The sequence below is a fragment of the Leuciscus leuciscus genome, assembly GCF_965113295.1.
Source record: "Leuciscus leuciscus genome assembly, chromosome: 16".
Lineage (NCBI taxonomy): Eukaryota > Metazoa > Chordata > Actinopteri > Cypriniformes > Leuciscidae > Leuciscus > Leuciscus leuciscus.
The window spans coordinates 29,730,664-29,744,744 of NC_138740.1; the positions used below are offsets into that span (position 1 = coordinate 29,730,664).

The following is a 14,081-nucleotide window of genomic DNA, read 5'->3' on the forward strand; positions in this document are numbered from 1 at the left end:
GTCTGGCTGTCAAAAATGAGGAAATTGTCTAAATCGAAATCTAAGGAATATCTTATTCGGTTTTAAGACATGTAAGATTCCAAAGGTATTGGAGCCATACTTGAGCGCTGTTTGGAAGTATTGGCCAAAAGAATTTCAAGGATTTTTCATGTTTTTGCTTTTTTGTGTTGGTGAAAATAAATGTACAACACTTTAACGGACTGGCCATGTATTTTTGACGCGTAAGACACTTCAACTCATCTTAATAGAAGCAAGAAAAGGTGGCTTTGGTCCTTGTTTCTATAGGAAATTCAACTTAAAATTTTAAGTAAATAGGCAAATGCTTATGGGTCTATGATTAGATCATTATTGCGGTGATTATTATGTTTCATAGCATTTCATTATATGTTGGGCAGCAGTTCTTCTAAACCTAATTGATGGAGTGTGTATAGCTTTTAATTTCTTAAACAACCATGTAGGAAGAGATATCATGGCCACATTCCATGATGACAATGGCAAGGATCAAATTGTGGAAGAATGGTTGGGAAATAGCATGAAGAATCATTTTCACACATGAATTGGCACCTCTGAGTCCACATCTTAAATTAATTGTAAGTCTTTGGGATGTGCTGGAGGAGACTTTACAGAGTGCTGGACTCTTGCATTGTCAATACAAGATCTTGACCAAAAACTGATACACCTCTTGATTGAAATACATGTTGTGATGTTCTTTCCATCAAGAGGTGCATACATTTTTGGTTTCTTTTTAAAGGAATAGTTCAGATATTATCTTCCGATATTTTGAAGATAATATTTATGTTGGTAACCAAACAGTTGATAGACCCCATTGACTTCCATAGTATGGAGAGAAAAACAAAACAAAAAAAACAATGGCAGTCAATGGGGTCGATCAACTGTTTGGTTACCAACAAAATATTATCTTCAAAATATCTTCTTTCGTGTTCAGCAGAAGAAAGAAATTCATACAATTGAGGGTGAGTAAATGACGACAGAATTTTCATTTTTGGGTGAACTATCCCTTTAATAATTACTATTTTACTTTGATGTAACAACTAACCATATAAAACGGTTCATAAAACAGCAGTTCTTGTCAGCAGTCAATGATATTCTGACTCAGACCAGGTATTCCAATCTTCGCTCTCTCTCTCTCTTTCTTCCTACATGCATGCAGAGATTCTTTTCTTATCGCCTACTCTTGTCCTCAAACTGTGTCATTTGTCTAGGATGTGTAGTTGTCATGGAAACCTTTCTCTCCTTCTTCGCCATCTCTCTTCGCTATCTTGCTGTCAGTGCTCAGTGTCATATCAGTGACACAAATATTGAAGGAAATTAATCTGATCATATGGCCAGCTGCAGCCGGATTTGTCGCACACGATGACAGCATTGGATATCTATTTTGCATAAAACATGAAGGAGAAAAACTGCACAATTTACCTGTAAAGCCCACAGCTTGGGACAAATGATCAACGTGTCACTTGCCGATATGGACTTCACAATTTATTGTCTGTACATGAGCGTACTAATGTTTTTTGCTATAAAGTGCAGTGAGTCAACATCCTGAAAAACAGTGTTTCACAACATCCCCCATTGTTGATATATCTGTAATAGCCTGGTGTGTCCTGCGCCGGTAATTGGGTTTCTGTTTAGTAGCCTGGGAGTTTCTAGAGAGAGAGAAAGAGAGAGAGAGAGAGAGAGAGAGAGAGAGAGAGAGAGAGAGAGAGAGAGAGAGACAGCAGCTCTCAAAGGCACAAGACTCCCTAAGGTTGAGTAAAACTGCTCGTTTCTATGGCAAATAATGACCAAAGTAGCCAATTAAAAGAAACATGCAATGTTTATGTGAATGCATAAAGAATAGAAGAAAAAATAAAAAAGACCAGAGAAAACTGACAAATTAGTGTTGAACAGTTTGCATCCATTTTTTTTGTAGTTATGACAACTTCTAATGAAATTGTGCTCAACCAACAAAGAACAAACTACATTGAGTTAACCCCTAAATGCATGAATGTTTCGTCAATCATTATTACATATTCGGGTCTTTAGCGACACAGATCTATTTCTAACACGGATGGATTTCTACCTGTCGCGATTATAGAAAACACTTCTGATATTAGAGTAACAATTACAGAATAATAACATAAATCATATTTTGTTACCTTTTGGAGCTGGGGAGGGTTCGATTTCAGCAGATGTTTTATACCATCATCACTGTCCTCATCAAAGCTCATTTTAGTACATTCAGCATCTGGCTCATATTTACAATCTCAGACATATTCTCAAAACTAGCAGTTTCAACATCTTTAAAAAAAAATTATATTTTGATCGCGGATAGCTTCTTCACCAGATCCACCATCAAGTGACAGTGATATTTGATTGCATTCAGTACTTGCTCTGCAAATCGCTGAGCCGTTTCAAGTTTTGCTGATGATACTTCCTATTCTTTTGTTTTCTGCCTGCAGTGAAACGTCACTTTATCATTGTGTATCAAACATTGCCACCTTGTGGAATAAAGGTGAATTGCACTTAGTCAGTCGTCAAAGATTCGATTCTTGTTGTGCAGAAAAAATATACTTACACTGTTACACACCTCGGTTCGTTAGCGACCCTATACAATTTTTACAAAAAATGCTATTCTAAAAATTAAATTACATTCTTTTATACATTTTTAAAAAATTGTATATTGTTTATAATGAATTGATTGAGGAATACTAAGAGGGTTGATGTCTAACTTAAAAAAATGAATGAGAAGGAGGGTAGTGAATGACATCCCGGGTCACTAAAGGCCCGAGGTATGTGTTTAAGGGTTAAAGGAACTTAATTTGAAGCATGAACACAAATTTTTAAGTTGACTACTCAAAATAAAAAAATATATAAAAAAATAATTAACTGGATTAATTTAGCCCTGGAACCAATTAATTTGATCTATTTTACTTAAAATACGCATATCATAGCACATGCTAAATGTAACTTAGTTATCATGTGAATTTAACGAACATGTAGATATTATGTCACTGGCATTAGCACAGTAATTGCTGAAAGAGTCAATGTAGTGATTACCTTTATGTCATCTCTTTAGCACAATGGTAACCAAAACTTTAACATTACAGAAACTCTTGCAATGATCACCATTATTATGTCAACAAAACTCAAAATAATGTTTGCAATTTAAAAAGTTTAATTAAATCAATAAATAATAGTGGTAACAGGTCCCCTGAATAAATTTTTAGAGCGAGGAGAGGAGCTCACACATAGAAAAGCCAAATGCAAAAACAATTTTTTTTACATCGTCATGAGTGTCGTAAAACAAAACTTGCTCCTCTCAGTGTTGAACTTTGATATGTTTATGAGCTTGTGCACCAAAGTAATTTTTTTTTAAATCAATCAATTCCTTCAATATTTGGCACAAAATATTTTATGGCTTTCTGGCTGTTGACCATTTGTGACCATTGTTTACTTTTATTTTATTTGTATTCTTTTATTATTATTTATATAATACTTTATATTTACATTACATTCTTCCCATTTGTGACATATTTCCAAGTGAAACAGCTTCTCGAATGAGATAAAAATGTAGGGTGGGGTTTGTCCAAATTGATTGGATGGGTGTGGCTTGCTATTGCTGTGATGTCATGTGAGTGACCGGTTGACCTGAATCATCATCATCATCATCATCATCATCATCATCATCATCATCATCATCATCATCATGTCCCTCATCAGAGAAGAAATGTCGCTGCAATAGGGAGGGGAAGATATTTTGATTAAATATTACGAGGGCAAATTAATAAAAAATTATAATAATAATAATAATGTGCATGGATAAATCATTTATAATAAATACGGCAATATTCCATAAAAATTATTATATTTCATGATGACTTTAAAACTTGAAAAAATAAAAATACCATTAAATAAAATCTATATTTTATGTTTTTATTTACATTTTACATTGTTATAAAGACATTGCTATCACTGCAGGATGAGCTGTGCACTAAAATGTTGCTGTTTAAAGAATTGAGCTGCTTATTTTGACACTGAATTGTTTAACTGACAGGCCGTCTAAAACAATGTGGTGCTCATTATGCTGGAAAAGGCATGTTGCCACTGTCAAAACAAGCATTGCTAAAGAAAAAAAAATGGCAGCATCTCATTTCCTCAGAAAGAAATGTTGCTCTAGACTAGTTTTTCCAGTTTTTGTGAGGGTTCTTCTTATCTGCTGTGCTGACAGAAGGTCACCTGAACATCTGAGATATTTCTATATCTCAAACCATCACACGAGTCCGTTAACCTAAAGGCTAATTGCTCCTGCAGCCGAGAACAGTGACATCCGTGAGCCCGTCACATATCTGAACGTCATCCATGACCTTTCAGAACAAGGAGAGTGGAAAGTGACACTCTTCTCATGAGCATGACAGAGTAAAAGTGGGGAAAATGTTTACATATACTCTCCACTAACCTATTTTGCAAAATTATAGTACAAACACATTTTTTAGTAACAGAAACTTTGACAGCTTTGCTGTGTTTTACCTGAAAAGTCAATCAAATATTTTATGATAACTTGGGAGACCTTTAGTTTGGCTTTTAACCTTTGTAACCTGTGATTCTTTCAGGAATGAAAAGACCATTTGGTCTCTCGATTTTAATATTGGAGAATGACAAGCAGATTTTAACAATGAGCGAATGTTTTTCCTGTAATGCCTATAAAATTACAGACTCACTTACCCCACAATGACGAATCTAAACGGTATGATCATTTGTACTCTTCCTGACGACCATTGCCACATCCAGTAGGCATTAAATACACCCCCGTAAAACACGACATTAATTATTTAATGTCCATTACACTTCATGGTAATTGCCTTAAAATGCCAGGAGAAATACTTTAGCTTTATTTATTTAGCATTGACTAAGACTTTTAATTAGCTTTTATTTAATTTTTTTCAGTTTTCATTTTAGTTTAAGTTTTTGTAACTTTATGTATGGTGTGCTTTTTATGTATGATATTATTTTATTTTATTTCAGTTTTAGTTTTATCATTTTAGAAATTTCAAGGAGAAATTTTTCCCATTTATTTTAACAAATATATTCTAATAAACAAAAATCATTTTTTAGTTTTAACAATAACAACACTTCAAATTTGTCAGTCAGTTTAATATGTAAATTACAGATTGCAAATAATAAAATAGCCCAACGTTCCTTGTCATTTAAATGAATTAAACAGCATTTTCCTGGTTGTGATTGTGAAGACATTTAAGTACATGTAAGTCACGTAAATGTTATTGGTAAAGACAAGCTGCTATAGGATTCTGCAGAATGAAAGACTTGTTCATCTAATTGGCTTTAGTAAATCAATACTCCCAGCCACTAGCATGGACACAAAACAAACAGCTGATTTCATGAACTAGAGGTCAATAGATACTACAGTGGTGCCTTGAGAAGGAATGATTTAAAGAGAGACGAGCCAGCGGCCCCATTTAAATGATTGTGTCCCTTCTGTCTTATCTGAGGTGGAGGACCTTTAACCACACACAGATCAGGACACACACTCATCCAAACAGACGGCGGTTAGGTGCCTTTGTGTGGTTGAATGTTATCACCGTCACAGGGTGCCTGTAATTATCAAGCGTTTAAAGGTTCCTGCAAACATGATGGCTCCACTCTGGACACTTGCTGTATAGCAGATCTGAGTGTGGATGTGCTTCACTTCTCTACTTCAGGGTGTTCAGAGTAGAATGAGTCACACTGCCTTCCTGGCTGCTGCCATTACTGATTACTTTATAGACTGCTGGGAAATGAAAACCGATAGAGGATGATGATGTAAATAAAAAGGTGGCAGAAGTGGACAACATAATTGATCATGACACAACCTGCCTCATGCACACAATCTTAAATCATTAGACAGATGGCCTCTTTAAAGAAATGATTTGTCCAGTAAACAATATTTTTGTAAGCAATTATTGTACTATTTTGTTATATAAATATAGTCCATACAAATTGTGTATGTGTAAATCATGCATAATATATTTATAATATATTTTCGAATATATATTTTGAATTATTTATCATTTGATTATTTTAATTTGATTATTATTATTGGGGATTTTGGATTAAATTAACGATCTGATCACTATAAATAGTAAATGTCAGTGGTAGTATCTATTTTATGACATCAGTTTGCAAGGTAGAAAACTCTGAGAAGTAACAAAAAGCACGCCACCTGCTGGATTTTCATGGCAACTGTTCATTATGTGGCCTAAAGTCCCCCTGTGGTAAACATCAAGATTTCACTGTTGTTTAAATGTCTATGTGGTGTTTTTAATACGTTTTAAGACAAACCATGTGTAAATTCATAAGTCAACACCATTGCTGAGTATTTTCTCCTTAAAACTGCAGTGAACCAAAGACAGTCTCAAAAACGCGGTTTGAAATCGCTGGTGTTTCTGATGTCACAATCTACCTTGTAACCAATCACGTCAACGTGTGATCATCAACGAGTGGATCTCTGAGCTGGTGTGAGTGAGTGGAGGCGGGGCTAATTTGCATATTCATAGAACAGTGTATACTAAATGAGGCAAGGGTGTAGAGTTACATTCAAGCAATTTTAAGGCATGAAGACATTTTTTTAAGGAAAAAAACGTTTTAATATGTAATTTAGGTGATCACAGATGAGTTTTAAGGGAAAAAATGATTGACTACAGGGGGACTTTAACATTAATTATATATATGTATATATATTTTATATATATATATATATATATATATATATATATATATATATATATATATATATATATATATATATATATTAGCTAGTTATTATTACAGTTAAGAAAAACTGTGGTAATCAGACAGTCCGGTAAAAAAAATAAAAATAATTAACTGTAGAAAAATTCTGAAATCTTATTTCACTTCCTGAAGGACTTTCCATTTTAAATTGTTATGATTTTGTAGTACATCAACCATAACCACAGTCATTATTATAAGGGTCAGTTAAAAAATGATCTGCGCCAACAGAGGGTAGTATTGAACCCAAATAGGCCTACAGCTGTAGCCTGCATGTGAACTGAACTGCATAAAGAACATGATCATTTGTTTAAGCCAATGAATTACCACAAACAAATAGTTGATAAAAAAGCTTAAATTCAAATCATAATTAAAAGGTACACTATGTAACTTTCGGTGGTCTAGCGGTTTATGAACAGAACTGTCTTGCGAAAGAACATGTACATGACGAGTCATGCAGTACGAGAAACTTTGTTGATCTTAATATGCCTCACCACACTGTTTACTGATTGATAGCTTTGAGTAACAATCTATTGCTGTCACTTTGGGCTTAAGCTTAAAGGCAAAGGAGATTAAATCGTAGCATAGATCAGTCATTTTGTCACAGGCACTGAACTGAAGCGGGGAAACTATTTTAAGTGAAAAACAAGAGAAAAATTGTGTCACACCTGTGTGAGTAACCAGCAGCTTTCTTTCAGCTCCGAGCAAGATAAGGTGTGTTCGACATCAAATGCTACTGCTCAAGAATGCTGGCAGGAGATCTTTCAAGAGCATTTCCTGCAATATCTGTTGTTTTTCTGGGGAAAAACACAGAGCCTCTTTCACACAGGAGGGGATAGTGGCTGGGTTTCTCTTTTTTCTTTTGTGTGTCTAAGGAAAGCAATAACCAGAGAGAAAGACAAACAGAAAACATTTCATTCCAAAAACGTTTGATATAGGGCCGTGTTCCTCACATAAAGCTATTAGCCTATTTCATATCAGAATATAGAGAAAATGTATTTAAAGTATTAGCTCACATTCATTTTACTTGCATGGAGTGCAGTTCTTCCCATGAAAGACAAAAATGTCTTATTGTTTTTGAGGGTGAGTAAATGATGACGGTGGGATGAACTATACATTTAAAGGGGTCTATTATGCCCCTTTTCACAAGATGTTATATAAGTCTCTGGTGTCCCCAGAATATGTCTGTGAAGTTTCAGCTCAAAATACCGCATATCATTTATTATAGCTTGTCAAAAAACACGTCGTTTTTGTGTGTGTCCTTTTAAATGCAAATGAGCTGCTGCTTTCCAGAAGGGGGCGGGGCCTTTACAGCTCCTGCTTCAGATACAACAAAACACGCAGGCAAAATGTCCGAAATTTTAAGTAGTGGTGTTCAGCCATGTTCAAACCGGAGTCGGACAGTGATGAAGAGACTCAGGAAGAGGTTACAACTTTTAGAATGCAACTGGATGTTTCTGAATGGTTAGTGGATAAATGTATGTAGTTGTTGTGGAGTTGATTCAACTCATCGACTACCATCATGTTAATCTAAAAATCTTTCAGAAACAACTTTTGTGCAAATCCAGCGTTGAACTGACCCTCGTTTGTAAAGCAGCAGGTGTAAAATGATTTGTGCAAATATAGGCCTATAACACTTCAGCAAATTTCTTTGGCACATTTCTCTCAGAAATGAAATTCAACCACAGTGTCCTCAGTGGATCAGTGCCAGGAGTCTGGAGACTCTTACGTTCATTGGTACATCCAATAGCAGAACATTTGTAATGTTTTATTTGTGGCTCAGACACTGTATATCTCCAGCTGCTTCAGCAAGAAAAAAATAAAGGACTGATGTTTGTCACTTAGGGAGGTATTTATGCTCATAGAGTGACGTCACAGTCGGCCGTATTGACTGCGGTTACGCCCACTGAGTGGCAAAAAGACTGAGTGGCAGCATTGGTTTTCAGAGTGAATTCCGCGAAAAACGGGGGGGGTGATTTAATTCATCAGTTAAATATTTACCATCTTATATTCTGCATAATAGGATGTTTTTAAATAAACACAAACAAAAACTATAAAAGTTTTAAGGCTGGACGATATGATGATAGGCTATATATAACATTGATATAAGTGGTCACCCAGATTTAGACCTACCTATATTTATATATTTACCTACCTTGTATTTATATAAATCATTCACAGGCAAATTTGCCTTCTGTAGCCTATTTCCCCGGCATCGAAATCAGGCACATATAAATGTCAGGAAACATGATTCCTGGCAGCATGTCAATATCCATGTATCGCTGGATCTTTGGTAGGTTGTAAGGAACACTATCAAGTCCAACCTTTACAGATAATCGTTTGTTTTACTCACGTTTTCGCAGTTTCCCCTATTAAATCCAGTCACGCATGCTCTTCTGCCACTCAGTCTAGCTGAGGGGGCGTGGCTCCGGCGGGAAGGTGACGTCAATGCATAAATGGCATATCATTACCAGTCATGGGCGAGGCATCTGAAACCTCTAGTTTGAAGAGTGTTTATGATTTGGGGATTATAAAAGGTGTGGGCGGATTTCAACCATTATAGGCTGGTTGTTTACACGCACTGTGGACACATATCTGTGTTTAAACACCTAAAGTGAATTTTGCATAAAAGGTCCCCTTTAAGAAAGGAAGGACAAGAGAAAAGAAGCGTTTGAGGGGGCGTGGCACTGTATGCCTCAGCAAAACATACAACATACGCAGCACATTAAAATATATAAATAAAAATAGTAAAAGCATCCAAATAAGTCCAAATAAGTCAATAGTTCCAATAAAGACAGATACTGTTTGAAGAAAAAGCATTCATCCACACACAAAAGCCACGCAATAGCCTCAAAACAAAAGCACATTCATACTGACACTCTGAAAGTTGCACAAACGCTCTGATTTATTTAACTCATTCCTCCTTTAAGCCTCTGGCACAGACTGATACGTTAACAGTCCACAGGAGGAGCAAACACTGTGCCACAAGTACACCTCTGGTGAAAACAAAACTGTGTTGTGTTTTTAAAGTCAGTGATCTTATTCCTTAGACATGCCGCGCAGAAAGAGAACTCATGGTCCTAAGAAAAATGACAAGGTATGTTTTCCCCCCACACAATTTACACTGCTTTTTGTGTTCTGTAACACTCTGTAGAAAGTTAAAATGTGCAGTTGTGCATTGGGTTATTTCTTAAAACGTACCTTTCTTGGTGTAGCCTAATCTAATATAATCAGATTGATTTAGCCATATTAAATAAATATGAATGTGTTTTTTTTTTTATCTGAAGTTAAAAGGAATGGTTTAGGTTTGGGAACTGCTCTTCTTAACCGATTTCCCTTTAAAAAACATTTTTTAAATGATTTTAGGTTTATTAATCGTTCTCGAGCGTGCATTTACTAACAGCCGAACTAAAGTTTACACTGATTAGCTGCTCTGCTATTCTGTTTACACTTTTCTACAGCGTTAAAAATAAATAGAGCTGCGCAGACCGTTTCCAGAACGGATGACGAACGATTTACTCGTAAGGAGCCGGTTCTCTTTAGTGAATCAATTAATTCACCGTAACCCGTGTAATCTGACTACGAACGAATGATTCTTATGAGCCGATTCTTTCAGTGAACCAAAACACACATAGTCCTAGATGCTGCCTCCGGAGGAGATGCCTTTTGATCGATTTTTTGAAGGCAGCAGATGTATCCTTTGCTCGGTTCGCAGCCTTTGATATTCCACTATCCTGTGCTTTCCATTCTTTGAGCTAAAAAAAAGATAAAAGTTGCGTTTGGTGGTCAGTTTGTGTGTAAAAATGTACGTTTTTGACCGACTTTTTCCACGTTTGATTTAATTTCTAGCAAGAAGTTACTATTGTAGTCATAACATTTTTGCTGTAGAGCATTCTTATCCTGACTCAAAAGCCTGTCCGAAATCAGTTTCGTGTGGTAACTTAACGTTACCTTCTTGTGCGCCATGATAAAGCAGCAAGACAACGAGTCAGGTGGCATCCGAAATCATATAACGTTACTCTTTTGAATAGGTAGGCCTACTTATTTTGAATAAGTAACGTCAATTAAGTTACTAAACGACCGCTAAAAAGTACGCTGTAATATGGACGAACTAATGTTAAATTCGCCATGTTGTCATTATCATGTGACCTACCAGTGTCAGTTGCATCGCTTCATGGCCATTCACAAATCCTCTCCCGTGGCCTCTTGGGATAGTAAAGTGTCCATCTTATGCTCACTTTAGAATGTCACTGGAAGAAGTAGGCTAGGTCATCCAGGTACTTTTTGCCTACTGTTTTATGAGCGGTATAATTTCGGGTATACTTCTTTTGGTTTTTCACCTATGATATAGTAGGGAAGTAACTTAAGCAGTTAATTGTACGCTCCGATTCTCAAATGAATGACTCTTATGATCTGGTTCTTTTTAGTGTGAATCTAAACACATCACGGATCCGCATGTTATGTGCGGGGGCTCCGTAGCAAATTATTCAACATTTCCGATTTGAAATTAGCCAAGAGTGGTTCGCAGTCCTGAAACCTCCATGACAATTAAAATGTTTGCGTAAATGAAGGTCTGTTGTTAACTTTACTTTAAGAAACTCATTTGTACAACAAAGGACCACAAAAACAGTCACATGGGCCATTTTTTTTAAATTGAGATTTATACATCATCTGAAAGCTATGGTAAAATTGAAACATTGAGAAAATCGCCTTTAAAGTTGTCCATTAATGTTTGCAATTGTGCTGCATTCACTCACAAAAATAAATGTTTTATATATTTACGGTAGGAAATTTACAAAATGTCTATATGGAAAATGATCTTTACTTAATATCCTAATGATTTTTGGAATAAAAGAAAAATCAAATTTTTACCCATACAATGTATTGTTGGCTATTGCCACAAATATACCCGTGCGACTTTGTGACTGGTTTTGTGATCCAGGTACACAAATGTGTTTTTGAGACTGCTTTGTATTTAAAAACATAAATTGCATGAACTCAGAATATGAACTAGAATCTCATGAGTCTTTAAATGCCCACTGCACCATTATTCAATCTGTTGACGTAATTTCCACTGTAACAGGAAGACAGGGTGGGACATATCGGACAGTTCCTCCCCTTTTTTAAATAGCAAATAGAGTTTAGTTTATATCACAGCTCGGCCAGAGCCACTGAAGTCGGTAAAGCCGCAGTTTCCTCCTAACCGTTTCTCCTAATCTCTTCCATATCGCTTGAAAATAATAGTATTCTGTGCAGAATTCAAATGAGCCCTATACGTTTTCTGGTCTGCTTCGACTCGCATATGCTCTATCATGTCTCTGGACCGAAGCAGACTGTGTGCGCACTGCTGCGTTTTGCGTGACACTAACGTGAAACCAGACTTAATTCGCCCCAATGGAAAGCATATTTACACTGTCTGAATCGTTCCCTATCCCCTATATAGTGCACTATGTGCCATTCACCATGTCGAAAATAGTTAATGTTGAACAAGTGACCGATTTCAGCCGCCGATTCGGCATCTATTTATAATGTAGGGATGCTTTAGATTCTAGAGAGCATTTGATTGGACAGAAAATCTGATGAGAAGAGTGCAGAGTGATGTCATCAAAATCATTGATCCATATTGGCGGAAGTGATAGACTGTGAAGCTGCTTATATCTTCTAAATGCAAATTTTTTAATTATTTTGGAGCACATAGCTTATAGATAACAATAAGGCTAACATATTCATACTGAAAGCCATAAACCTTCAATTTTGATTTCATGGGGACTTTAAGACTTGCAATTAAAGTGTCTGTACGTAACCAACGTGGTTATACAACAATTTTTTACAACTGAATACAAAAAAGACTGAAACTTTTTGCTCCTGAACAAAAACTGCCCCAAATTAAACAACACCTCTGTTCCTTGGACTCATCCGTCCAGTTTAGCCTAAGAAACCTTGGTGTTTTGTTCGACCAATCAATGTCTCTGGATGGTCATTCTAGACAGTTGGTCAGAAACTGTTTTTATCATTTGAGAAATATCTCTAAACTGAGAACAATACTGGCCAAAGCTACCATGGAGATGATCATTCATGCTTTTATTTCTTCACGGTTAGATTATTGTAATTCTATTTTTACTTGTTTTAACAAAGTTTCTCTGAGCCGTCTCCAATTAGTGCAAAACGCAGCAGCCAGGCTATTAACACGAACCAACAGAAGGGCACACATTACTCCGATTTTATTTATTCTCCACTGGCTTCCAGTAAAATTTAGAATTGATTATACAATTTTAGTTTTAACTTTTAGAGCACTACATGGACAGACCGCCCAATATATCGCAGACATGTTGACCCCTTACTCTTCCTTCTGCACTCTTCGTTCCTCAGGTCAAAATCTCCTGATTGTCCTCAAAACCCGCCTTAAAGGGATACACATTCATCTTTCCAGAGATAAAGTATTTAAAATAGGTCATTTATGTAGAAGAAGTGTGAATTTTTTTTTTAATTTGGAGCTTTCTAGACTGAGAAAAGCCAGAAAATTTATTTTTGGCTTATGTGGATGAAAGACAACAACTCCCAGAATGCACTTGCTTCGCTGCCCTAGGAGGCCACTCCCAAGCCACGCCTACCGGTAAGAGAGCGCAGTTGAAAACAACAAGGCTAGGCTAACAGTGAGTCTCCGTGACGAGTTTGCCCGGGATTTCGAGATCGCACAAAATGTCCGGGATTCGGCTTTTGCGTTCTACAGTCGCCATTCATTAGGCTATGTTTACTGTGGCGAGCAGGACGAGGCTGAGGGCCGCGGGAGAACGGCACGAGGCCGGTGGCGTCATCACTGAGACGCACCGGTCTCATAGGCTATCTCTCACGGAGGAGCGGGAATTTTCTTAGCAATGTTAAAACGCACATCAACCGATCACTTGTTTAGCGTTCATGTAAACACTACATTCAGATTCACCAATCGGAATGAATTCAGTTAGATTGAAACAAAAGGTGTGCATGTAAACAATGAATGGCGACTGCAGAAAGCAAAAGCCGAATCCCGGACATTTTGGACGATCTCGACGGCCGGACATGTCCAGGAAAAACAGTATGGTAACCCCTACTACTCAGCTTTCTCCACAGAACAAGAGCCTCTAGCTTAGCTTCCAAAGAAAGATGGTTGACACTGTGTGTACATTCTGTGAGTGAGATCTCACCTCCTATGGGCGGGCTGAAAACATGCGGGACAGCCCCTCCTACTGGCTGTAGTCTTCAGCCTCTGGCCAAAAAATCCTCCAATGACGCAAAAGATTTTTGCGTCATCTGAGGATTTTTTC

At 36.7% G+C, this 14,081-nt stretch overlaps 1 protein-coding gene across 2 annotated transcripts in view; it reads left to right on the forward strand.

Moving 5' to 3' along the window:
• The first annotated feature begins 9,735 nt into the window (after window positions 1–9,735).
• Window positions 9,736–14,081, forward strand: part of cast (calpastatin) — a 39,727-nt gene continuing 35,381 nt past the window's right edge. For both annotated transcript variants that reach the window (XM_082140566.1, XM_082140562.1), the window contains exon 1: window positions 9,736–9,877. In XM_082140566.1, coding sequence (XP_081996692.1) covers window positions 9,833–9,877 — 45 coding nt within the window. In that variant the 5' untranslated portion in view covers window positions 9,736–9,832. The remainder of the gene's footprint in view (window positions 9,878–14,081) is intronic.